Below are 27,792 nucleotides of genomic sequence, written 5' to 3' on the forward strand. Positions count from 1 at the left end.
GGTGTAAATATGTTGTAAACATTATTGATGGCGAAAATATATATTCGATGTATGTATTTACAATGCCTAGAGGTATTTGTTATCATCTCGTTTTGAATAAGTATTTGCATAGTGCATTAATGATAAAACAATTTTTTACGATAAAAATATATGTAACGGTATTAAATTAAAATACGGCATCAGGCATTGTCGTTAAATGTAAAATAAATTCAAATTTTTGCTAACATTCATACATAAAGTAATGAAATTTTTATACGGTGTTATAGACTAGTGGCGATAGAGAAGGGCGTAGACTGTGTATCCCTCCATCTGGGCGCGTTCTTGTAAGAGGGGATACTGTTTAAAAATTTTAAAACGAATAGTTATTTTCATAAAAATTCATTAAAAATTTGTTTGTGCGTAATCACAATTTCTTGAGTAACTTAGGGAAGTTTTAGGAAAAGGACTATTCGATTTAAAACTTTGAAACTTTTCACGATAAGTTTAAACACGGAACGAGTGAAACCGAAGAAAACACATTTAAACCGTTTGATGACTAAGCCCTATTTAATCATGGCTAATTTTGGTTATAATTGTTTTTACAAAAAAAAACTATAGAAGAGAATCTATTGAAACTTTCCACAAAAATAACAAACCTTATTTGGCACATCTCATTGAAATTTCAAGAGATTTGAACCTGTATTTTCAAAAATGGGAACAAACAATGGTGTTAAAGCGGTTGGATTAAAATGTCACAATATTTTTAAAAACTAAGGGGTCACTGGACATTTTGACCAATAAATGTTTCTCAGCTGTTGATAGCTTGAATATGAAGATGGTACACTTTTATTGCACACTCAAGTGAAATGTCCTATAAATTTTCCAGTCAAACAGGGGGGGGGGGGCCACTGGACCCATGTCCAATAAGAAATTTAACTTATTTCCGCCCCTGGTGATGCGCGTTTTGACTCTTTTGAGGCGGATTGGACGGGCTACTATCAGTCTGCGAAATAGCACCCTTCCTCTGGTCCAAAACCAGTTAGTCAATTGCTTGCACTAGTTTTTTAATTTGACAAGTGGGGGTTACTGGTCCTCGGAACCAGTTTATTAATTGCAAATCTATGGGAGAACAAAGGCTGGGACCACTCCGGAAACCAGTTTATAATTTAGGACACTAGGGGTACGTTCAGTAACCCTCTTTGATGACAGCGCTTACTAAGCGATGCCAGATTTTCACTACTGTACGCGTTTTCGCGTTTCCGGTTTTGACGTCATGATGCTCAGCGCTTGCTCATCAAAAAAAACATCTAATCGATATGGTTTTTTTGATGGCGTGACGTAGCGCTTGACTGTTGTTGGCGCGGGATTTAAAAATTAAATTCCAATAATGCTATTCCAACAGTAATTGTATTAGTTTTCTTTTTCAAAACTACTACTATTCAAATAGCCATACTTTTTTTAAACTATTTCATTATTTGCGAGCTCGTTAATTATTGAAAAGAGCCATTTGCGCTTCGTAATGTTTTGAGGGCCAGTAAGACGTTTCCACAACTCCTATTTCTAAAACAGCGCTAACTTCAAAATGTCACTTTTCCGTTCAACAACCTTTTACGTCACTATGACGTCTCGAGCCCATCAACCAAACATCAAGAAAAAAGCGATTTCTTTGAGATTTTCGTTACTGAACGTACCCTAGGGGGGGGGAGTAACTGATCCCAAGGACTAGTTGAAAAAATATCCTTATTTCCCAGACTGGCTTCTATAGTGCGTGTAACCAAAAGCGTGATCGAGTCAGCTGTGTTCTGAGTAAAGAAGCTGTCTGCTATGATTTTCGGTATAGTGGAATCCGTTTTGGCGCCCTTTGTTGGTATATAGTAATTTTAGTGTGAGACTTTTGAGCCATATGGGCACGTAACTAATAAAGTTAAGACAATTTATTAAAGTACACAAATTAACTTTAATAAAACAGCCATTTAGTCTTCGCCCGCGGTTCGTTTACAAATAACATTCATATCGCAGTTGACTTCATCATTGAATGAACATGAATGAAATCAAAGTTAGTGCGATTTCACAAGTTCAGTAAGTAAAATCTTTTTTCATTAAGACAGACAAAAAGTCCTATAGTGTTTTAAAAGCAAGCTACTTCTTATGTGGATGAATTCAGTCTCAAGACCAACGATGAAATATATCAGTATGGCTGTTCTTCAAGCTTATTGAAACCTGGACGTTGTAAGCTGTAACTCAGTAGAGACTAATTTCTTGGATGCCAGTTTCATAAAAATATAAGAACATAAAGTAGTTACGATCATTTATTGGGATGTTTCGCCCAATAAAATTCATAAAAACTGAGAAGCCGGACTCGGATGAGGTGGAGAATTTGGAAACACCTTCAAACGTTTTAGTGAAATGGCCAATCATCATTAAGAACGATGATGACGAGACTAGCACTTCTAAAGAAGCGGATTCGGTTCATCCCCCAGCGGAAAACACTGAAGATGCGGAAGAAATTACGGAGAATCAGGAACAAAGGAAGTTATCCCCTTTAATGAATGGAAGACAATCACACAATGCTAAAAAACCTTTTAAATGTGACGTCTGTGGCTTGTCGTTTAAAAAAAATTCAATTTTAACAAGCCATAAGGTTAGACACTCATCTGATCGTCCATTTAAATGTCAAGTGTGTCAGATGACCTTCAAAGGGAAAAGTGACTTGACACGGCATAAAGTCATACACTGGTGCGAACGCCCATTTAAATGCCAAGTGTGTCAAAAGGCCTTCAAAGGCAAAAGGGACTTGGCACAACATAAACTCACACACTCGTCCGAACGTCGCTTTAAATGTGAAGTATGTCATATGGCATTCAAAAGGAAAGATACTTTGACAACACATCAACTCACTCACATGTCCAAATATGATTTGTGTAACTCTAGTTACAAATCACAATATGACCTTGACTTGAAACTCCACAAATGTTCTGAATGCGATAAAACCTTTAAAAGATTGCAGAATCTAAAAAATCATAAGGTTCTTCATTCTTCGGAGCGACCATTTAAGTGTGAAAAGTGTGATAAATCTTTCAAATTGAGATCGAGTCTAAATTTACACGAGGCTACACACTTCGAGGATAAACCATTCAATTGTGAACATTGCGAGTGTTCCTTCCAAACTAAAACGTTTTTAAACAATCACAAGAGAGGAGTTCATATGACAACTACACCATTTCAATGCGACTTATGTGACGCGAAATTTAAAAACAAAACCCATTTAAATCGTCACAAGATTTGTGTTCACCAGAACGAAAGGCCCTTTTCTTGTGAACAGTGTGGCAAATCCTTCAAAGAACCTTACACGTTAAAGCAACACTCCAAAATTGTGCATTCTAATGAAAGACCGTTCAAATGTACGGAATGCGGTTCAGCCTTCAAATGTGGCTCACATCTGAAAAGACATAAATTGTTACACTTACGTGCTAAATCTTTCAAGTGTTCTAAGTGTCATCTGTGTTTCCCATCCGAAACATCCCGTCGTGAACACCAGGCATCTAATCATTTGTATGACAAATATTTCGAAACTTCGCGAAGATATGAAAACTGTTCAAGCACTGATGTGAAACCTGTCATTTACGAGTGCTTCATTTGCAAAACCGCGTTTGCAAATGAATACGGTTTGTTTCAACATAAAGGTACGAGATGTTCCCTCCAGAACTTCAAACTGCGAGCTTCCCATGTTGCATTGGAAAGGTTATCTCCGAAGCAACTCGCCGAATATGGTGTTTTTTCATATCCACGATTGAGAATCCAGATCGAAGACTTCGTCATTAAAAAGGAACCTGAATAAACACAAGCTGTGTTATTATAAAACTTGAAAACAATACAATTTATGAGCTCATATAATATGATATTGCTTTAAGAATTTAAGGGTAATGTTTTTGTAAACCTTTCATTTCAACAAAATAAAAATACTTTTCACGTTATGAAAGACAATATATTCTTTAAGCGACTCGGAATATAGCAAAATTATTATCTTAAAACTGGTTTTATTAGGGTTTTTTTTCTAAGTTATCAAGCGCCATGTTAAAAGCTGACGGCTTTGATTTTTCTAGTGAAAATCCACGATCGGATACGCGCTTTTAACGTAAGAAAATAATTCTTTGGACGGGCTTCTATAGCGCGAGCAGCGTGATCCAGGAGGCTATGCCCAGACCAAGGAATATGTTTATTTTATAATAATTTTCACTCTTAAAAGAGATGATATATTTTCTTAAAACAGCCACCCAGATCGAACAGTTTCCATTCTAAAGTGATTAACCTCAAGAGCCCCGTTTCAGAAAAAGTTAAAAATGTAAAATTTCCATGATTTTCATATTTTATTTATTTTTTTCTACCTTAAAAAGAGGCGCCACTCTTGAATTTTCAAATTTAGCGCGAAATTGAATTGGAGAGAAATTTTTCATGGATGAGATGTCTTATTTCTAGTCCTGTACGTGAGTAGATTCAAGGGTGAGGAGGCTGAAGGAAGGCTGACAGTGACTTCTTAGTAACCAGCCATGGAAATAAGGTTTTTTTTCAACTAGTCCTCGGGACCAGTGACCCCGACATCAACAATATTCAAGCTGGTCCCCAAGACCAGTTACCCCTGTGCATATTTATTTTACTACTGGTCCCACTTCAAAACTATTTATAAATATAAAATTACATGGTCCCAAATCATTTTTAACAATTTTATTTAGCCATCTTTGACTACACTATCGTATAAAAGCCAAAATATTTTCGATTTTCAATCAAAATTATCGTACGCTCCGAGCGCCTCCAAAATAGCGGTCAAACATATGCAAGTGTTCTAATTCACCTTGTATTTATACTAAAATCGGTACAACTTACAAGGGTTCTAAAGGAGATAGACAAATAACGTCTCGAAACGTTTCTCACATCCTGCCTTTGGACTTAAAACATGAATAATTTCATCCTATTTCACCTTTTTCTTCCGCTAGTCAGCTTTTTGTGCCCAGATTAGTTAGATTTCTCGCTAAAATATCGCACGCCGAAGCCGAATTATTTTATTTAGCGTACTATATAGTGCAGTGTCATAATTATCTTACGCTTCGAAGAAACTCTTAAAATTATCGCATTGTACTATAATTATCGTACGTCTGGCAACGCTGTACTTATTAGTACTACCTGATACTACGACTGGGAGTAGAGATAATTAGGAAATAAGATTAAGACTCCTTGCAATGAGAAAGGAGTCGAAATTTGAGGAAGTCATGAATTTACAAACTGGTCCTCTTTCAATATTTCTGAAAGTTTACAATTAATAAACAAGTCCCCCAGGACTTGTGACCCTCTGTTTTTGAATAAAAAAACTAGTCTGAGTAATTAATAAAATGGTTTTGGACCTGTAAAGTGTAAACTTGTCTTATTTCCATGGCTGTTACTAACGATTCTAACGAAGCTGTCTGGTACGAGGTAACAGTCTGCTACTTTCTGGCGGTAATTTAGGGTGAGCCGCACATGGGCGAGTGACGATTAAAGTTGAGACAATTTATATAAGTATACACAAATTAATTTTAATCAAATAGCCATTTAATCTTCGCCCGCGGTTCGTTTACAAATAACATCCATATCACAATTAACTTCGTCATCGCGAAACGATTCTTGAAAAGTATTGAAGTCACAAATGGAGGAGTGGCAGCCTTTAACCCTTGGTTCCACTTTGAAAGTATCTGAATGGTTTACGCGACACTTGTAAAGTGCCAGGACTAAATTGGCGATAAATGGACTAATGCTGCTGGACTTGTACGTCTCACGTTGACTGGAGCAATAATTTGACGCCAATGGTGCTACAGAATCCTTTATTAAGTTGAAAATGGAACAGACTTTCTTGAACGAACGACCGTGACTAAACATCAGGGCTGCTTTAGGATTCTCCGGTAAGGTTATTTTTGCCCTATTAGAGTTAATTACAATACTTTTATACTTGAACGCTTGATGCTATACAATGTACAACAGATGAAATTAATAGTTGTGTTGAGCAAAATGTTGCCGCTGTATCACTGACGGTAAAATAATTTGTATGGTAAATGTCAGACCTACAGAGAGCTTTGGGTTGGGGAGGTGTTTAAGTTCCTGAGATAATTTACACGGCCATACTGGTGGGTTGAATACGGGGGAAGAGAGAAACCCTTCAATATGGCTGCCAGAAGTAATATAACAAATCTAGACATATGAATGACTGATCTGATTTCTCGAGTATATCCTGTATATTCCTCAGTACATATTTGTGCAAAAATTATGAACAGTAAAAGCAGCGATTGTGATTGGAACAATCATAAGTTTATAAGATATGTTTCATAAGTATGACATTCCTATACTTCGTAATGCTAGAGACTTATTGAGATTTGAGAGCTATAGTTCAAGAACGACGAGAGAATTGAGTACACTCGTATTTGCAGTCCATCATCCTATTTAGTCTATAATAAGCGATAATAAGCCTTTGACAGCGTCTCACCAGGCGTTGCTTTTTTCGAGAATCTATGACGTTTCACTTACGTCACTTCATTTCAAGCTCTCAGTAACAATTGACAAAGTTATGGAACATATCTTATGAACTTATGCAAGAACTCATATAAAACCTAAACCATCTGGGTCGTTATACCTTAGCCACTGCCATCGTATTAGAGAAGGCAGTGGTTTCATGATAATAGTTGACTGTTCCTGGAATATTCCGTTTACGTTATGTAATTCGTGTTATACAAATAAAATTTATATTTTAAAAATTCGCGCCTATAACATCTGTAAAGTCAAAAACGTATAAATAGTACTGTAAATACATAGTACTCATATGTAGCGAAACCCCTCGCTAGATACTTTTCTCTTCCTGGTTGAAACTGAGTGAAGCTTTCGATTTTTGACCTCGCACTGGTTAGAGCAATACAGGGAAACACGTGATAAATGCCTTGCTCACGCATTTAATTGAAAATATCCTTCCTGTGTTTATGATTCATCTGGGTGCACGGCAGTGCACCCGCCAAGTTGTCGTGCACTACCAGCAATCCTTTACCCGAAACATTTCAGCCTCATTTTGACCCCCTCTTAACTCGGTACTGGGGAATAGTACACCACTCATATTTGCACCTCAAAGGCACAGTGTTAATCCTAGGAAGTCCTCCAACTTCCAGCTTTCTAACTCATTTGGTTTCTGTGATAATCCTATGTGAAAATGACACATTATGAGACTGACTGACTGACTGACTGACACATCATCAAAACCTCTAGGGCATTTCCGGTGGTGCTAGAATGATGAAATTTAGCATACTTGTACCTATAAGCATACAAGCAAAGGGAAAAGTCCCAAAAGCGGGAGTTTCCCCCTTTTAGCCCCTGAAATGGGGGTTTAAAATTAGAGTCATCATCAAAACCTCTAGGGCATTTCCGGTGGTGCTAGAATGATGAAATTTGGCATACTTGTACCACTAAGCATACAAGCAAAGGGAAAAGTCCCAAAAGCGGGAGTTTTCCCCTTTTAGCCCCTGAAATGGGGGTTTAAAATTAGACTCATCATCAAAACCTCTAGGGCATTTCCGGTGGTGCTAGAATGATGAAATTTGGCATACTTGTACCACTAAGCATACAAGCAAAGGGAAAAGTCCCAAAAGCGGGAGTTTCCCCCTTTTAGCCCCTGAAATGGGGGTTTAAAATTAGACTCATCATCAAAACCTCTAGGGCATTTCCGGTGGTGCTAGAATGATGAAATTTGGCATACTTGAACCACTAAGCATACAAGCAAAGGGAAAAGTCCCAAAAGCGGGAGTTTCCCCCTTTTAGCCCCTGAAATGGGGGTTTAAAATTAGAGTCATCATCTAAACCTCTAGGGCACTTCCGGTGTTGCGGGAATGATAAAATTTGGCATACAAGTAGGACTTAGCATACAAAGAAAGGAAAAAGTCCCAAAAGCGGGAATTTTCCCCTGTTGGCCCCTGAAATGGGGGTTTTATAATTTATATCCCCTCGTAATAGGACATTATAATTTAATTTTTTCGTCTTTTAATATTAATATTTTTTACTAATATGATTCTTTCGTATTATTGCAAAATTTATGTTTTTTACATAATGTTTTAGTAATTAAATATTTTACTCATTTCCTTTACATTTCGTCTGAAATGGTTCTAAGCGTGTTTTGTGATTCATTTAGTTTTTCTTAAATCTATTCTGTTGATTAAAAGTGTTACTTGCCACAATATTGTGTCAGAAAAACATTCTTGAGAAGTTTTAAGTCGAATAAAATGTTGGTTTACCTGGAGATAATAACTTGGCCGTATTTTAGATCTCACTTCTTTTTACGGCCAAACAACTTGGCATATTTTTACAGAGATGTTTTTGGTGAGATTTACATCTTCTTCCTGTATTTATGATTTATTTAAAAGTTAATTTACTCCATGCACTGATCCAGGAATCATTGAGGCCCTCATACCTCCCGGGTTTAATTTCAATTCAACTTTTTCTTCCTAATTTGTGAAACACTTTAACTCTTACCTTTTTCTTTCTTACCTTAGTGCCAATGCCCATTTCCCAAGTGAGGGGTACGTAGTTTTCTGGGTAGAATATGGGTAACGTCAGCGTTACTTAGCGGCAACAACTTTCAATAGATTTACGCAGTGTTTGTACGCATCTATAATGTTGACCCTTTTCAGATTATTGAATGAATGCTTATTTAATCTAATTTAATTAATGTATTTTCAGAAGTTCCATAAGTAAAACGTCTCTTATTAAGTCAAACAAAAATTTACATCCCATTTTAATAAGAGAGCGAAATCTTACATTCAAGAATAATATCTCAAGACCAATGTTGAAATATATCGCTATGGCCTCTGTGTACGCCTTTTGAAACCGACAATTTGTAAGTTGTAACCGACTGGAGCGTAATTTTATTTCGGAGTCATCTTCATAGAGATAAGAAATATAAAGTAATTAATATCGTTTAGTAGAATATGTTTCGTCCAATTAAATTCATAAAGACTGAGAAGCCGGACTCGGATGAGGTGGAAAATTCGGAAACGCCTACAAACGTTTTAGTGAAATGGCCAATCATCATCAAGAACGATGATGACGAGACTAGCACTTCTGAAGAAGCAGTTCCAGTTCATCCCCCAGCTGAAAACACTGACAATGCGGAAGAAGTTACGGAGAATCAGGAACAAAGGAAGTTATCACCTTTATTGAATGACCGACAATCACACAATGCTAAGAAGCCTTTTAAATGTGGCGTCTGTGGCTTGTCGTTTAATATTAATTCACTTTTAACAAGGCATAAAGTGAGACACTCATCTGATCGCCCGTTTCAATGTGAATTGTGTCAGAAGACCTTCAAAGGCAAAAGGGACTTGGCACAACATAAACTCATACACTCATCCGAACGTCCATTTAAATGTCAAGTGTGTCATATGGCCTTCAAAAGGAAATTTGGTTTGAGAGATCATACATTCACTCACATGTCCAAATATGATTTGTGTAACTCTAGTTACAAATCACAATATGACCTTGACTTGAAACTCCACAAATGTTCTGAATGCGATAAAACCTTTAAAAGATTGCGGAATCTAAAAACTCACAAGGTTCTTCATTCTTCGGAGCGACCATTTAAATGCGGAAAGTGCGATAAATCTTTCAAATTGAAATCGAGTCTAAATATGCACGAGGCTACACACTTGGAGGATAAACCATTCAATTGCGAACATTGCGAGCGTTCTTATCAAACTAAATGTTTGTTAAACAACCACAAGAGAAGAGTTCATATGACAACTAAATCATTTCAATGCGACTTATGTGACGCTAAATTTAAAACAAAACAAATTTAAATCTTCACAAGATTTGTGTTCACCAGAACGAAAGGCCCTTTTCTTGTGAACAGTGTGGCAAAACCTTCAAAGAACCTTACTCGTTAAAGAAACACTTAAAAATTGTGCATACTGATGAAAGACCGTTCAAATGTACGGAATGCGGTTTGGCCTTCAAATCTGGCTCATATTTGAAGAAGCATAAATTGTCACACTGCCGTGGTAAATCTTTCAAGTGTTCTAAATGTCATCTGTGTTTCCCTTCCGAAACATCCCGTCGCGCACACGAGACATCTAATCATTTGTATGACAAATATTTCGAAACTTCGCGAAGATATGAAAACTGTTCAAGCACTGATGTGAAACCTATCATTTACGAGTGCTTCATTTGCAAAACCGCGTTTGTAAATGAACACGATTTGTTTCAACATAAAGGTACGAGATGTTCCCTCCAAAACTTCAAATTGCGAGCTTGCCATGTTCCATTGGAAAGGTTATCTCTGAAGCAACTCGCCGAACATGGTGTTTTTTCATATCCACGATTAAGAATCCAGATCGAAGACTTCGTTATTAAAAAGGAACCTGAATAAACACAAGCCTTGTTATTATAAAACCTGAAAACATAACAATTTATGAGCTCATATAATATGTTGTTACTTTAAGAATTTAAGGGTAATGTTTTTGTAAACCTTACATTGCAACAAAATAAAAATACTTTTCACGTTATGAGAATATAGTATTTAAGCGGCTTGGAAAATAGCAAAATTCTTAACGTAAAACTGGTTTATTAGGGTTTTTTTCTAAGTTATAAACCCCTCGATGTTTATCATGATAAGCTAGCATTATTAGAACATGTTGAGTGTCGTCTTGACATAAATGGTATTGATAAGAAACAGGTAATTGGAAAAATGTGATTAACAATATCATTCTTGTTTTGCTTTCAATAAATGTAGCTGATAATACCAAAAGCCAATTATATTGTTTATAGCTGTGCCTCGAAAGGATATATGCTACATAAAATGGTAGTTGGGGGTCTTGTGTCGATGAATTGCACGTAAAAAAGCGTCTTCTAATGGCGGATTTGTCTCAAGACTTAAATCATATTCTATCGCGATTTCTGTCTCTTCCTGCAACCCGACTCGAACCTGCAGTAATGATATCACAATAAAGTATGGCTTTATTCGTTTCTTATTTGGAGGAGAACCCTTTAATTTTTACACCCATACGTTTTCGATATAGAATTATGATTTAGTGTAGAAACAATGTAGGCCTTAGTATACCGTTGAGGGGGATATATTTTTCTTTGTCTGCGAGGCAACGTGAATCACACGTCGCCAACGGCCAACTTACTCATTTCCGTTATTTCTATTAGTCATTGTTAACACTTCTACTACTACAATTCGGATAAAAACTATTAGTTCCATCGATACGATCCGGAGGAAGGCGGGGATCTTTCTTCTGTTGCATTCGGGGGTGGCGTTCTTTCGGGGGTTTGTGCTCTGGGTCTTGGTGGAGAGATGATTTCTTTAGGTTGAGTGTTCTCGTCTCCCTGGCGAAGTCCCTCAGGGATGACTTCGACTGGCGCAACTGGCTCTTCTCTCGGAGAACTTGACTCTTCATTTTCTTCCAGTGGAACTTCTGGAGTCTGGTAAAGTTTCAATTGCGACATGTTGAAAGGGACCGGTTTTCTGTCCAGAAATCATGTCTTCAAGGATGTAAACTAGAGGATTTATTTTTCTCTATGGTCTTGAATGGTCCAGTCCATTTCGGGAAAAGTTTTGCCATTCTGCCAAGGTTGGCATTTGATAGGGGATGTGGCTACGTGTTGTATAACTGGAGGCTGATGAAGTACTTGTTGGGGAATTATTTGGGGTTGCGAGACCACTTGGGGCTGAGGAACTATATAGGGTAGGACCTGATGTACAGGTTGTTCTCTAACAGCGATATTTTGTTGGACAATAGGATTGGGTTTATCTTGGGATGAGATGGGTTTATCTAAGTTAAAAGTTTGTTCTATTTTTAGGCACGCATCATGCAAATCTGAGATTGTATACATTGGGAACAACATAAGTAATCCTTTAACCTCCGGCCTTAAATTTCGTTTAATCATTAAGAGTAGTTCATTGTCCGGTATTGGAGGATGTAAGTTCTGATTGACCCTAACGAAATAGCCGAAAAACTCATCCACGGATTCATCTTGTTTTTGTCGCCTATTATTTAAATCGATCCTAACTTTTGTCTCTTCATCCTCAATTTTGTAATGACGTTTTAGTCTCCTTATAAACTCGGCTTGAACCGTTGCAACCTGCTCTTCCAAAAGAAAGCTTACGCCTTCCTCTATTCATTGCACACCATTATAATGAGCATAAACAGTAATTAACATTAAAAAACTAATTATATATATAGCAGTACCAAAGGCTTTGCCGGGACTCGCTGTGATGATGGTACACGCAGCGGCACATGGCGTTCGTTACAAAAAAGCCTATCTCGCAGGCATTGTATAAGCTAAATATAAATATAGCTTCAAACATCGGTACTTTCACCGGTGATCAAAGAATCGCATTTTTAAAAATACAAACCGCACTTAACCAAACCAAACCTAACCTAATATAACGTGTAAATTATGTAAAATTAAAATAATTTGCACGGAATGAATTTTGTTAAAAAAAATAAAGGCGTAAGCTTTCTTTTGGTATATTATTTATTAAATTTAGCCCAGTCTTTTTGTATCATGAGAGTGCGCAGGGACGGCAATGTATCAACCCCCTTGTATGTCCCGATATTGAGGGTTTCCTCCCCTCTTTTCTTACGTCGAAAAGGTCTAATAGACCTTTGCTTGTAACACGTACCGCAGCGCCATCTATCCTGAAATAGACTTAATACGTGTACTTTGGCTCGGTCCGACATCGAACACTCACAAAAGCATGCTAGAGGCTGGGAGAGTGGGAGAAGCCTATAAATTACATTTTAGATAGACGGCGCTGGAGAAACAACCAGCTGCCTAAGTGAACGGTGAACCACGAAGCTTCCAAGTTATTCTACAATATTTATTGATCTTGACTAATGGAGAGAATATTGAAAATGCCACTAAAATCATTGACAAATCACTATATGATGCAGGAAAAATTCAAACAATTTAAATTTTTATCGAACACGTGAAATATTATTTCGCAGTGCATCCAGTTCGTTATTTCTGTTCTAGTTACAGAACCAACCAGTAAATGATCTCATTGGTTAGGTACGAAATTTTTCAAAAACGCGGGATAATGGGATTGGCGGTGTGTTAATGAAAAGGGATGAAAGTTAATATAAGTATATAAATTAAAGTTTTCGTTACATGTTGAAGGGATGGGCTATTATGAGTCGAACTGAAGTAAAGGCTAACTGTTCTCTATTCTTGCTTCTAAAATTAAGTGGATCCCTGAAAGAATCTTAAACAATTTTTAAAAAAAATCACAATTATACAGTTTGAGTGAAAAACGATATTGATATTTAATGGTCGTAAAGTTCATGTTATTAATTATTTTAATTTTAATTTATTTATTTAATTAATATGCTATTAATTGTTGTAAATATCTTCAGAAATGGCAGTGATTACATTGTTTGGATGGCATAAAAGGGTTCATTCCGTTATTGCTCCCTATTTTTAAAGAGGGAAGAGATTTTTTCCAAATTGATCGAAATACCAAACAAAGCCAGTTGATTTGCCATTACTTTCGGTTACATGGAGGATTTCTCACGATTGAATTTTTATTTATATTCCCCATGTAACGAAAAGTAAGGTTGATGCTTTCTTTTGAATGATCGGGACCTGCCGCTCTTGGTACACAGTGTTGCCAAGTTTGCTGACATTACCCTCTCATCAAAAGAAAGGAACCATGTGTCAAATCAACTGACTTTGTTGGGTATTTCGATGAATTTGGCTTCATTTGAAATTCTCTCGTCCCTCCTAAAGATAAGGAGGCAATAAAGGAATGAATTCCTTCTTCATCATCCGCGTGCCATCCAACCGAATCCCTGCCATTTCTGTAGAGATTTACTACTGCGGCATTAAATTGAACTCCAGTTTTTTTTTCAACCAATTTTTTCAAAAATAAAAGTGTCTTTGGCCAATTTCTCGCGCTCAAATGGGTAATATTCTCGTAAGAATATTGGGAATACTCAGAATTTGAGCAGATGTAAAATACCTTTCTGGTAAATTTTACATCATCATAAAAGTTTTCAAGTTCCTTTTTCAATTCATCGAAATTTAAGTCCGGGATGAAGTTTGCCTCATACTCCACGACCGCTCCATGCTCTTCATGCCCCCTTGACCTTCCGCGACTTCAGCACCAGTCCCCTTGACCTTCTGCGACTTCAGCACCAGTCCCCCTTGACTTTCCGCGACTTCAGCACCAATCCCCCTTGTCCTTCCGCCACATAATGAACCACCCCTTATCCTTCCGCCACACCAGCACCTTCCGCTTGACCTTCTGCTTCTGCACCACCTTCCCCTCCTTGAGCTACCACTCCTTGACCTTGAGCCGCTTCACCCACTGGAACTTCACGTCGGGCCTTTTTCTTAAATTGGTACAAGGACTCTTTCACGTCATCGTACCCAATTGAAGCGTTGGGGTACCTTGGTAATAATAAATGGTTTTTAGGTAAAATACATCGTTCAAGCAAAATTATGGTGGCGCGTTTAAAACTTTTTAGATTCTTAGACAGAAATTTTTCTCGACATTTCCTTAATGTACATTGAACCATAGGTAACATAATATTGCTATTATCAAAAACGGATTTATGCAAGAAGAACGTTGAAGGTAGCAAATTCACTACCCATCCTCGCCAGTGTGGGAAATAAGGCACTTTCACAGGCCAATAGCCAGTTCAAAAATTACCTGGGTCAGTTTAAAAATTCAACGCTTTGGGGTCTACTGGCCCTGTTGGCCACTTAATTAATTCAAAGTTTTCCCCCTCAAGATTTTGGATCATTAAATAAATACTATGTTAATCCCTAAGATTGTCTCGTCTTTGCTTCTATGCTGTTTGCTTGCTTGGCCTGAATTGTGTATGTGGGAGTGGGATTATGGGTGGGTTTCGTATGTCTGTCTACGCTCTTCACAGTGTAGAAACTGTAGATGAAGTGATTTTTGCAGTTAGCTCATGAACGCTGGATCTCTATCCAGCGTTCATGGTTAGCTAAAGCATGGCTAAAGGGAAGATAATCTCTCGGTAGTCTTGTTTGGGTCTGGTCTCTAGGGAAAGGCAGCCTGCTGCCTTTGATTGTATTAGAGTCTATGGGAAGATAGCAATGGAGTGTCAACTCCCTCCCTACGGGCCGAATTTTTTAATTTAGCATTACTCAATAAAGACTTATAGTTCTTAATTTAAGACTCCAATATTTTTAAATACCCGTAACTATAAAAACTAACCTACTAAGCCTACGCCCTAGCAAATATTGTCCAGAATAGATAATTTGGCCCTAAATTACGAAAGCCTGATTTTTTAGGCTAAAAGTGGTAGGTGGCACCGTGGCCAGTTTTTTAATTAAAATACCTAGGCTCTACTGGCCACAGGTCCAGTTTTTAAAAAATCCTTATTTCCCACACTGATCCTCGCATACTTTATTGAGAAACTTCGTCTGCTTATATTTTGACTCCACCCACAAATTCTGTATATCGCAATTTCTGGAAGTCGCTAATCTCGCTATATACAGAATTTAGGGTGGAGTCAAAATATAAGCAGACGAAGTTTCTCAATAAAGTATGCGAGGATGGTACTAGAGGCTAAAGCTACGATCCGACGTTCTTAGTACATAAATCCGTTTTTGCTATTATGTTACTTATGATTGAACGTTCATTTTGTAATTTTTGTTATTAAAATAGTAACCCCGCAATGTACTCTTGTTGGTAGCTGTGGGAGCAACCCAAAGAGATGTGCCAATAATTTGAAGCAAGCCAACACCTTAACTAAATCTATATTGTAATAGTTTACCTTCCACTGGCAATTTATTCAGCTTCGGAAGCTTTTCCGGCTCTTCTAACCGGAAAAGCTACCGACGTGAGTGACATTAGCTTCGCGTTTTCGAGCTCCACTACATCTGGCCCGTGATTGTGATTTTTTCTCACGACTAAAACCCCGTCATTAACGGTTGCTGTTGCGCGGCAAACTTGACCCTCATGTCCATTCGCATCTGGATACGCATCTCTCCTGAGTCTCCTCCAACATCTTAAATTCAACCGATTCAATTTACCACCTCTCGAACCTTTGTTTTTGATGTATCCAATCCATAGTCGTCGGAAACAATCGACACGAAGTCGATGGACCCGGATCTCTTGCTTCAAGGAGAGGAGAACAAGGCTGGGACCACTCTCTTCGGAGACTCGCTGGCGCTAGGGGGTAACTGGTCCCCAGGACTAGTTTAAAAAATATCCTTATTTCCCAGACTGTCAGTTAACCACGGACCTTTCAAATTATTATTATTATTATTTCTAAAATATTTATTAATCTTAACTAATGGAGAGAATGTTGAAAATGCCACTAAAATCATTGACAAATCTCTATATGATACAGGAAAAATTCAAACAATTTAAATTTTTATCGAACACACGAAATATTATTCCGCAGTGCTTCCAGTTCGTTGCTTATTTCTGCTCTTGTTACAAAACCAGTAAATTTCGGTCAGCACCAGGCTTGGAAATAAGGGGTACGTTCAGTAACGAAAATCTCAAGGAAATCGCTGTTTTCTTGATGTGTGGTTGATGGGCTCGAGACGTCACAGTGACGTAAGAGGTTGTTGAACGGAAAAGTGACATTTTGAAGTTAGCGCCGTTTTAGAAAATGGAGTCGGGGAAACGTCTTACTGGCCCTCAAAACGTTACGAAGCGCAAAAGGCTCTTTTTAATTATAAACTAGCTCCCAAATAATGGAATTGTGTAAGAAAATTATGCCTATTTGAATGGTAGAAGTAGTTTTGTGAAGAAAAATAATACAATTACTGTAGGAATAGCATTATTGGAATTTAATTTTTAAATCCCGCGCCAACTTTTCGTCTGTCAAGTGTTTATCAGTCAAGCGCTACGTCACGCCATCAAAAAAACCATATCGATTAGATGGTTTTCTTGATGGGCAAGCGCTGAGCATCATGACGTCAAAACCGGAAACGCGAAAAAGCGTACAGTAGGAAAAATCACACATCGCTTATTAAGCGCTGCCATCAAAGAGGGTTACTGAACGTACCCATGGTTTATTTCTGAACTAGTCCTCCGGACCAGTGACCCCTGATGTCTTAAATATGAAACTGGTCCCGGGACCAGTGACCTTTCCCCTAATTATTTTTCTACTGGTCCCAGGACTTGTGGTCGTTCTCTCTTCTAAAAAATCTCTCTCGGCTTAGGGTTGTATACACAACTGGACTCATGGAGTCGAAATTTATGTTAAAATGAAAATAATTAAAGAGGTCCCATATCAATTTTTAATAAAAGTAGGAATTAATAAACTAGTCATTGGGACCAGTGACCCTCACGTTTTGAATAAAAAAAGTGGTCCAAGCTATTAATAAACTGGTTTTTGACCTGTAAACCTGTCTTATTTCCTAGCCTGGTCAGCACTCCAAGGATGATGGGGGGACACTGGTCCCAAGGACTAGTTAAAAGAATATCCTCATTTCCCAGACTGGCTTCTTTAGTGCGTGTAACCAAAAGCGTGATCGAGTCAGCTGTGTTCTGAGTAAAGAAGCTGTCTGCTATGATTTTCGGTATAGTGGAATCCGTATTGGCGCCCTTTGTTGGTAACAATGAGATAGAATATATATATAAACCTAGAGTCACAACGTGGGATCTCGAGATCGACGATTCGCGATACACTTTTTGTCGAGCATGAATCTTTATCAAATACGGGTGGCGCCGCCTATTAGTCACTTGAAGAACTTTTTTATTACCGTCTGCTGTCAAAATAGTTTTTTAAACGTGTTAAATAAAATAAGCAAGTTAAATAATAAAAACTCTAGTCCTTTTTAATCTAATAAATAGATGAAATAAAAATTATAACGATGTTTCTGATTGAAAATAAGCGAGTAAAAGTTGTAATTAGTTCCGCTAGAGGCTCACAGGTGGCGCTGTCATGTTTTGATAAACTTGCTTGATAAAAAAAATGTGTATCGCGGTAAGCCGATTTGAATTGGAACTCTATCTATCTCATTGGTTGGTAAATGGTAATTTTAGCGTGATGCTTTTGAGCCATATGGGCACGTAACTAATAAAGTTAAGACAATTTATTAAAGTACACAAATTAACTTTAATCAAACAGCCATTTAGTCTTCGCCCGCGGTTCGTTTACAAATAACATTCATATCGCAGTTGACTTCATCATTGAATGAACATGAATGAAATCAAAGTTAGTGCGATTTCACAAGTTCAGTAAGTAAAATCTTTTTTCATTAAGACAGACTAAAAGTCCTATAGTGTTTTAAAAGGAAACTACTTCTTATGTGGATGAATTCAGTCTCAAGACCAACGATGAAATATATCAGTATGGCCGTTCTTCAAGCCTATTGAAACCTGGACGTTGTAAGCTGTAACTCAGTACAGACTAATTTCTTGGATACCAGTTTCATAAAAATATACAAGAACATAAAGTAGTTACGATCATTTATTGGAATGTTTCGCCCAATTAAATTCATAAAAACTGAGAAGCCTGACTTGGATGAGGTGGAAAATTCGGAAACACCTTCAAACGTTTTAGTGAAATGGCCAATCATCATTAAGAACGATGATGACGAGACTAGCACTTCTGAAGATGCAGATGCGGTTCATCCCCCAGCTGAAAACACTGACAATGCGGAAGAAATTACGGAGAAACAGGAACAAAGAATGTTATCCCCATTAATGAATGAAAGACAAACACACAATGCTAAGAAGCCTTTTAAATGTGACGTTTGTGGCTTTGCGTTTCATCATAATTCATATTTAATAAGGCATAAGGTTAGACACTCATCTGATCGTCCATTTAAATGTCAACTGTGTCAGAAGGCCTTCAAATTGAAAAAGAACTTGGCACGACATAATCTCATACACTCTTCCGAACGTCCCTTTAAATGTGAAGTGTGTCAGATGACCTTCAAATTGAAAACAAATTGGACAGCTCATCAACTCACGCACTCGTTCGAACGCCCATTTAAATGTCAAGTGTGTCAGAAGACCTTCAAAACGAAAAAGATCTTGACACGACATAATCTCATACACTTGCCCAAACGTCCATTTAAATGTGAAGTGTGTCATATGGAATTCAAACTCAATGCTGAATTGGCACAACATAAAGTCCAACACTCGACCGAACGTCCATTTAAATGTCAATTGTGTCATATGGCCTTCAAATGGAAATCTGCTTTGAGAGATCATACACTCACTCACATGTCCAAATATGATTTGTGTAACTCTAGTTACAAATCACAATATGACCTTGACTTGAAACTCCACAAATGTTCTGAATGCGATAAAACCTTTAAAAGATTGCGGAATCTAAACGATCATAAGGTTCTTCATTTTTCGGAGCGACCATTTAAATGCGAAAAGTGTGATAAAGCTTTCAAAATCAGATCGAGTCTAAATTTGCACAAAAGTAGACACTTGGAGGATAAGCCATTCAATTGCGAACAGTGCGAGAGTTCTTACCAAACTAAAAATTTGTTAAACAAACACAAGAGAAGAGCCCATATCGCTACTAAACCATTTCAATGCGACTTATGTGACGCCAAATTTAAAAACAAAACAAGTTTAAATCGTCACGAGATTTGTGTTCACGAGAACGAAAGGCCCTTTTCTTGTGAACAGTGTGGCAAAACCTTCAAAACCCCTTATTCGTTAAAGCAACACTCCAAAATTGTCCATACTGATGATAGACCGTTCAAATGTACGGAATGCGGTTCGGCCTTCAAATGTGGCTCACATCTGAAAAAACATAAATTGTTACACTGCCGTGGTAAATCTTTCAAGTGTTCTAAATGTCATCTGTGTTTCCCTTCCGAAACATCCCGTCGCGCACACGAGACATCTAATCATTTGTATGACAAATATTTCGAAACTTCGCGAAGATATGAAAACTGTTCAAGCACTGATGTGAAACCTGTCATTTACGAGTGCTTCATTTGCAAAACCGCGTTTGCAAATGAATACGATATGTTTCAACATAAAGGTATGATATGTTCCCTCCAAAACTTCAAACTGCGAGCTTCCCATGTTGCATTGGAAAGGTTATCTCCGAAGCAACTCGCCGAATATGGTGTTTTTTCATATCCACGATTGCGAATCCAGATCGAAGACTTCGTCATTAAAAAGGAACCAGAATAAACACAAGCTGTGTTATTATAAAACATGAAAACAAATTTTTGAGCTCATATAATATTATATTCAGTTTAAGAATTTAAGGGTCATGCTTTTGTAAAAGTTATATTGCAATAAAATAAAAAATACCTTTCACGTCATGAAAGAGTTTTTGATTGGCTTTAAAGAAAACAAAATTCCCAACGTAAAACTGGTTTTATTAGGGTTTTTTCTCACTTTAAAATAGGCTAGCATTATTAGAAGAACATGCAGAGTGTCGTCATGACATACTGGTTTCTTATCAATTATTTGGAAAAAAGTGATTAACAATATCATTCTTGGTTTGCTTTCAATAATTGTAGCTGATAAGTTCGTAAGATATGTTCCGTAAGTTTATCACTAATTACTGAGCGCTTGTCCTGAAGTGACGTTGGTGAAACGTCATAGAATCTCGTAAGTCAGGAGCTGTCAAAGCGTTAGTTAAAACTAAATAGGAAGATCGACTGCAATTTCTGCAAAACCGAGTGTAGTCAATTCTTGCGTCGTTCTCGAACTAACTCTCACTACGTCTCTAGTATTACGAAGATTAGGTTGTGTCATACTTATGGAACACATCTTTTAAAGTTATGTAATACCAAAAGCCTATTGTACTATTTATAGGTGTGCATCGAACGGATTATTACTACATAAAATGGTAATTGTGGTCTTGTGTCGATGAATTTCGCGTAAGAAAGCGTCTTCTGATGGCGGATTTGTCGTTAGACTTAAATCAAAGTCTATTGCGATTTCTGTCTCTTTCAGCAACCCAACTCGAACCAGGAATAAAATCAAAATTAGACATGACTCAATTCTGTTCCTGTTTGTGTGTAATTCAAAATTTTATGTCAGATTTTTTAAATTTATAAATGTTATTTTTCTTCAGCACCACCATCGGGAATTGTTTGATAGTCCGATGTTAAGCTGGCTGGCCGCTTTAGTCCCATTCGACAGAACGGTTTTTTTGTGGTGTCCCATTCGACCGAACGTAGCCAAAAGGTGCAATTTTATTATAGTCCCATTGGACCGAAATTATTATATACTGTGTGGTTTTGCATTAAATATATTTTTAATTTCACAACTTATTTTTCTTAAAATAAATGTGAGTTGAAAATGTATTACTGCACTTATTTTAACTACTTTTTAATTACAGCGAACCTCACCTACCCTAGCCTAACCTAACCTAACCAAACGTAACCTAACCTAACCTAACCTAACCTTGTTTGGAGGTAAAAAGATTATTTTTATGAGTATTAAAAGCCCGCCTCTTACCACGAACAATTTATTAGCAATAATAGAAATATTTTGGAAAAGATGACAGAAAATTAATTGGAAAATATTTTGGAAAAGGTGGCAGCTAATTAGTAGCAGAATGTTTTGGAAAAGGCTGAAGCTAATTAATAGGAGAATATTTTGGAAAAGGTGGCAGCTAATTAATAGGAAAATCTTTTGGAAAAGGTGGCAGCTAATTAAAAGGAGAATATTTTGGAAAAGGTGGTAGCTAATTAAAAGGAGAATATTTTGGAAAAGGTGGTAGCTAATTAAAAGGAGAATATTTTGGAAAAGGTGGTAGCTAATTAAAAGGAGAATATTTTGGAAAAGGTGGCAACTAATTAGTAGGAGAATGTTTTGGAAAAGATTGCAGCTAATTAATGGGAAAATATTTTGGAAAAGGTGGCAGCTAATTAATAGGAAAATCTTTTGGAAAAGGTGGAAGCTAATTAATAGGAGAATATTTTGGAAAAGGTGGTAGCTAATTAGTAGGAGATTATTTTGGAAAAGGTGGCAGCTAATTAATAGAATATTTTGGAAAAGGTGGCAGCTAATTATTAGGAGAATGTTTTGGAAAAGATTGCAGCTAATTAATAGGAGAATATTTTGGAAAAGGTGGCAGCTAATTAATAGGAGAATATTTTGGAAAAGGTGGCAACTAATTAGTAGGCGAATGTTTTTGGAAAAGATTGCAGCTAATTAATAGGAGAATATTTTGGAATAGGTGGCAGCTAATTAATAGGAGAATATTTTGGAAAAGGTGGTAGCTAATTAATAGGAGAATATTTTGGAAAAGGTGGTAGCTAATTAAAAGGAGAATATTTTGGAAAAGGTGGTAGCTAATTAAAAGGAGAATATTTTGGAAAAGGTGATAGCTAATTAAAAGGAGAATATTTTGGAAAAGGTGGCAACTAATTAGTAGGAGAATGTTTTGGAAAAGATTGCAGCTAATTAATAGGAAAATATTTTGGAAAAGGTGGCAGCTAATTAATAGGAAAATCTTTTGGAAAAGGTGGAAGCTAATTAATAGGAGAATATTTTGGAAAAGGTGGTAGCTAATTAGTAGGAGAATATTTTGGAAAAGGTGGCAGCTAATTAATAGGAGAATATTTTGGAAAAGGTGGCAGCTAATTATTAGGAGAATGTTTTGGAAAAGATTGCAGCTAATTAATAGGAGAATATTTTGGAAAAGGTGGCAGCTAATTAATAGGAGAATATTTTGGAAAAGGTGGTAGCTAATTAAAATGACAATATTTTGGAAAAGGTGGTAGCTAATTGAAAGGAGAATATTTTGGAAAAGGTGGTAGCTAATTAAAAGGAGAATATTTTGGAAAAGGTGTCAACGAGCTATTGTAACAAAACCAAGCCAAACCTAACCTACCCAAACCAAAATATTAAAATTTTAATTTAAACCTTAAAGCAATTAAAGTTTGCTTAATTAGTTAATTGGAATATGTGTAGACCTTTATAATTATCCGAAAATTTGTGTCTCTCGTGAAATTATTCGTATTCTAAAGATATACCAAGGAGTAGTATATCGGGCCCACACCGGGGTGTGGTGTGGGCCCGAAATAGTGCTCCTTGGATATACAAACTTTTAGGGAACCGAATTTATTGACTATGGAACAATTGTGGATGAAGGAATTTCACTTTTCTTAATGTCTTAAGTTTTGTTTTAGTTTTGGTTTGCTTTTAATCATCACTACTGGGACTCCCTTCGAAAGAACGTGAAAAATCTGTTGAATGGTTTTCACTATATTTTTTTTCTTCAAACTAATACACTTCGATGTTGAAATTCATACAAAGATAAAAATTAACGAATATATTAATATATATAATTTTCTAGATATTGCTTTAAAATTTGGGGGGCTACGAGCAATATTTTGGTAGGGTTTACGGATTATTTTGAAGGGGTTGTTAGAAATTTAGGGGTTATCCCCCACAAAAAAGCCTAGCGACGCCACCGTGAAAACGGGGAGGATTCGCGCTACCATGGAGCAATGGCGCCACACACTGGCTATTCTAAGGAGAGAGGAAAAGGAGATAGAAGCAGTCGGTGCGGGCGACGGTGATTTCTTTATATAGACGCGCGCTTTTGGCGATTTTGCCCTTAGGTCTATTGGTTTCTTCTTAGCTACTGTTATCGATGGCACAAATAGTTTTACCCGAATAGAAGTGCGGGCAACGATGAGTCTACAGACGCGAGCTTTGGCGATTTTGCCCTTAGGTCTATTGGTTTCTTCTTAGCTACCTGGTATCTATGAGATTAATAGTTTTACCCGAATTGTAATAGTAGTAGAGGTATTTATGACTGAAGAGAGAAAGTAAGTAGGGAGTTGGCAACATGTGATTCACGTTGCCACGTAGCCATATATTAGAAAATAATTCGATAGTATAAAGTTTATTGAAGTTGGGATAGCGAGAGTACGTAAACGATGTGGTGTAATTATGGGCTAGGCCATCTTGTTCTTTAAAATCCCGAAAGACCAGTGCTCTTGAGAAAGAGAGGTCGATGGCACTGCTCGGGCTGCGTGAAGCCCAGCGTTCAAGATAACAATCTCCTGGTTATTTACCAGCCAGTCATACATACGGTGGCCCTGGAGAAAGGAGTGTCTTAGCGTTGCTCTTAGCTTGGAAATCAAATTTCTCTGAATTAGTACGGAAATATATTGTAAAAACATTTTAGATCATTGAATGAACGTGAATGAAATCAAAGTTAGTGCGATTTCACAAGTTAAGTAAGTAAAATCTTTTTTCATTAAGACAGACAGAAAGTCATATGGTGTTTAAAAAAGCAAGCTACTTATGTGGATGAATTCAGTCTCAAGACCAAAGATGAAATATATCAGTATGGCCGTTCTTCAAGCCTATTGAAACCTTGGCGTTGTAAGCTGTAACCGAGGACAGAGTAATTTCTTCGATGCCAGCTTCATAAAATATACGAACATAAAGTAGTTACGATCATTTATTGCAATGTTTCGTCCAATTAAATTCATAAAAACTGAGAAGCCGGACTCGGATGAGGTGGAAAATTTGGAAACACCTTCAAACGTTTTAGTGAAATGGCCAGTCATCATTAAGAACGATGATGACGAGACTAGCACTTCTAAAGAAGCGGATTCGGTTCATCTCCCAGCGGAAAACACTGAAAATACGGAAGAAATTACGGAGAATCAGGAACAAGGGAAGTTATCCCCATTTATGAATGACAAACAGACACACAATGCTAAGCAGCCTTTTAAATGTGATGTCTGTGGCTTGTCGTTTATTAGAAATTCACTTTTAACAACGCATAAGGTTAAACACTCATCTGATCTTCCATTTAAATGTCAAGTGTGTCAGAAGGCCTTCAAAATGAAAAGGGACTTGGCACGACATAAAATCATACACTCTACCGAACGTCCATTTAAATGTCAAGTGTGTCGGATGACCTTCAAAAGGAAAAAAAATTTGACAGTTCATCAACTCACGCACTCGTTCGAACGCCCATTTAAATGTGAAGTGTGTCGGATGACCTTCAAAAGGAAAAAAAAATTGACAGTTCATCAACTCACGCACTCGTTCGAACGCCCATTTAAATGTGAAGTGTGTCAGATGACCTTCAAAATGAAAAAAATTTTGACAGTTCATCAACTCACGCACTCGTTCGAACGCCCATTTAAATGTCAAGTGTGTCATATGACCTTCAAATGGAAATCTGCTTTGACAAGACATCAACTAACTCACATATCCAAATATGATTTGTGTAACTCTAGTTATAAATCACAATATGGCCTTCCGTTGAAACTCCACAAATGTTCTGAATGCGATAAAACCTTTAAAAGATTGCGGACACTAAATGCTCATAAGGTTCTTCATTCTTCCGAGCGACCATTTAATTGCGAAAAGTGTGATAAATCTTTCAAATTGAGATCGAGTCTAAATATGCACGAGGCTACACACTTGGAGGATAAACCATTCAATTGCCAGCAGTGCGAGCGTTCTTATCAAACTAAATGCTTGTTAAACAAACACAAGAGAGCAGTTCATATGACAACTAAATCATTTCAATGCGACTTATGTGACGCTAAATTTAAAATCAAAAGCAGTTTAAATGTTCACAAGATTTATGTTCACCAGAACGAAAGGCCCTTTTCTTGTGAACAGTGTGGCAAAACCTTCAAAGAACCTTACACGTTAAAGAAACACTCCAAAATTGTGCATACTGATGAAAGACCGTTCAAATGTACGGAATGCGGTTCGGCCTTCAAATGTGGCTCACATCTGAAAAAACATAAATTGTTACACTTACGTGCTAAATCTTTCAAGTGTTCTAAATGTAGTCTGTATTTCAATTCCGAAACATCCCGTCGTGCACACGAGACATCTAATCATTTGTATGACAAATACTTCGAAACTTCTCGAAGATATGAAAACTGTTCAAGCACTGATGTGAAACCTATCATTTACGAGTGCTTCATTTGCAAAACCGCGTTTGCAAATGAATACGATTTGTTTCAACATAAAGGTACGAGATGTTCCCTCCAAAACTTCAAATTGCGAGCTTCACATGTTGCATTGGAAAGGTTATCTCCGAAGCAACTCGCAGAATATGGTGTTTTTTCATATCCACGATTAAGAATCCAGATCGAGGACTTCGTCATTAAAAAGGAACCTGAATAAACACAAGCTGTGTTATTATAAAACTTGAAAACAATACAATTTATGAGCTCATATAATATGATATTGCTTTAAGAATTTAAGGGTAATGTTTTTGTAAACCTTTCATTTCAACAAAATAAAAATACTTTTCACGTTATGAAAGACAATATATTCTTTAAGCGACTCGGAATATAGCAAAATTATTAACTTAAAACTGGTTTTATTAGGGTTTTTTTCTAAGTTATCAAGCGCCATGTTAAAAGCTGACGGCTTTGATTTTTCTAGTGAAAATCCACGATCGGATACGCGCTTTTAACGTAAGAAAATAATTCTTTGGACGGGCTTCTATAGCGCGAGCAGCGTGATCCTATGGCTATGCCCAGACCAAGGAAGATGTTAATTTTATAATAATTTGCACTCTTAAAAGAGGTGATATATTTTCTTAAAACAGCCACCCAGATCGAACAGTTTCCATTCTAAAGTGATTAACCTCAAGAGCCCCGTTTCAGAAAAAGTTAAAAATGTAAAATTTCCATGATTTTCATATTTTATTTATTTTTTTCTACCTTAAAAAGAGGCGACACTCTTGAATTTTCAAATTTAGCGCGAAATTGAATTGTAGAGAAATTTTTCATGGATGAGATGTCTTATTTCTAGTCCTGTACGTGAGTAGATTCAAGGGTGAGGAGGCTGAAGGAAGGCTGACAGTGACTCCTTAGTAACCAGCCATGGAAATAAGGTTTTTTTTTTCAACTAGTCCTCGGGACCAGTGACCCCGACATCAACAATATTCAAACTGGTCCCCAAGACCAGTTACCCCTGTGCATATTTATTTTACTACTGGTCCCACTTCAAAACTATTTATAAATATAAAATTACATGGTCCCAAATCATTTTTAACAATTTTATTTAGCCATCTTTGACTACACTATCGTATAAAAGCCAAAATATTTTCGATTTTCAATCAAAATTATCGTACGCTCCGAGCGCCTCCAAAATAGCGGTCAAACATATGCAAGTGTTCTAATTCACCTTGTATTTATACTAAAATCGGTACAACTTACAAGCGTTCTAAAGGAGATAGACAAATAACGTCTCGAAACGCTTCTCACATCCTGCCTTTGGACTTAAAACATGAATAATTTCATCCTATTTCACCTTTTTCTTCCGCTAGTCAGCTTTTTGTGCCCAGATTAGTTAGATTTCTCGCTAAAATATCGCACGCCGAAGCCGAATTATTTTATTTAGCGTACTATATAGTGCAGTGTTATAATTATCGTACGCTTCGAAGAAACTCTTAAAATTATCGCATTGTACTATAATTATCGTACGTCTGGCAACGCTGTACTTATTAGTACTACCTGACACTACGACTGGGAGTAGAGATATTTAGGAAATAAGATTAAGACTCCTTGCAATGAGAAAGGAGTCGAAATTTGAGGAAGTCATGAATTTATAAACTGGTCCTCTTTCAATATTTCTGAAAGTTTACAATTAATAAACAAGTCTCCCAGGACTTGTGACCCTCTGTTTTTGAACAAAAAAACTAGTCTGAGTAATTAATAAAATGGTTTTGGACCTGTAAAGTGTAAACGAATACGTGCCTTCCCGAGTCGACTGGGAATCCGTCTCCCAAATGGTGTTAAAACTGATTCTGACTTTGATATGGCTCAGTGTTTAAACAACTCCTTAGTCAAAAACTTTAATACAAACTTTTCTCACTCACCTGA

At 36.9% G+C, this 27,792-nt stretch overlaps 4 protein-coding genes across 9 annotated transcripts; all 4 read left to right on the top strand.

Moving 5' to 3' along the window:
• Positions 1-1,735: 1,735 nt before the first annotated feature.
• Positions 1,736-3,963, top strand: LOC149618878 (uncharacterized). The gene is made up of 2 exons (XM_089854408.1): positions 1,736-2,058; positions 2,144-3,963. The coding sequence occupies exon 2, from the start codon at positions 2,297-2,299 to the stop codon at positions 3,815-3,817; it is 1,521 nt and encodes a 506-aa protein (XP_089710534.1). The 5' UTR covers positions 1,736-2,058; positions 2,144-2,296; the 3' UTR covers positions 3,818-3,963.
• An 83-nt stretch (positions 3,964-4,046) lies between these two features.
• LOC149618879 (uncharacterized) lies at positions 4,047-10,544 on the top strand. Of its 2 annotated transcripts, XM_089854409.1 has the most exons (4): positions 4,047-5,909; positions 8,532-8,639; positions 8,719-8,875; positions 8,961-10,544. In XM_089854409.1, exon 4 carries the CDS (start codon positions 8,967-8,969, stop codon positions 9,831-9,833), a length of 867 nt encoding a protein of 288 aa, XP_089710535.1. In that variant the 5' UTR covers positions 4,047-5,909; positions 8,532-8,639; positions 8,719-8,875; positions 8,961-8,966; the 3' UTR covers positions 9,834-10,544. The 2 variants fall into 2 exon arrangements, with proteins under 2 accessions (XP_089710535.1, XP_089710536.1); XM_089854410.1 differs by lacking the exon at positions 8,532-8,639.
• Positions 10,545-18,745: 8,201 nt separating this feature from the next.
• LOC149618880 (uncharacterized) lies at positions 18,746-20,279 on the top strand (the record flags this gene model as incomplete). Its single annotated transcript, XM_089854537.1, has 1 exon — positions 18,746-20,279. A coding segment is annotated over one exon (1,395 nt), but the record flags the coding sequence as incomplete, so codon positions are not given.
• Positions 20,280-23,715: 3,436 nt separating this feature from the next.
• LOC149618881 (uncharacterized) lies at positions 23,716-26,216 on the top strand. Of its 5 annotated transcripts, none has more exons than XM_089854401.1 (2): positions 23,716-24,159; positions 24,243-26,216. In XM_089854401.1, the coding sequence occupies exon 2, from the start codon at positions 24,395-24,397 to the stop codon at positions 26,081-26,083; it is 1,689 nt and encodes a 562-aa protein (XP_089710527.1). In that variant the 5' UTR covers positions 23,716-24,159; positions 24,243-24,394; the 3' UTR covers positions 26,084-26,216. The 5 variants fall into 5 exon arrangements, with proteins under 5 accessions (XP_089710527.1, XP_089710531.1, XP_089710530.1 ...); XM_089854405.1 differs by having other exon boundaries at positions 23,716-24,092; positions 24,185-26,216; XM_089854404.1 differs by having other exon boundaries at positions 23,716-24,092; positions 24,189-26,216.
• The last annotated feature ends 1,576 nt before the right edge of the window (positions 26,217-27,792 follow it).

Source organism: Phalangium opilio, unplaced genomic scaffold, assembly GCF_054372755.1.
Source record: "Phalangium opilio isolate 3A_F unplaced genomic scaffold, DU_Popi_V2 ptg000209l_1, whole genome shotgun sequence".
Taxonomy (NCBI): Eukaryota; Metazoa; Arthropoda; class Arachnida; order Opiliones; family Phalangiidae; genus Phalangium; species Phalangium opilio.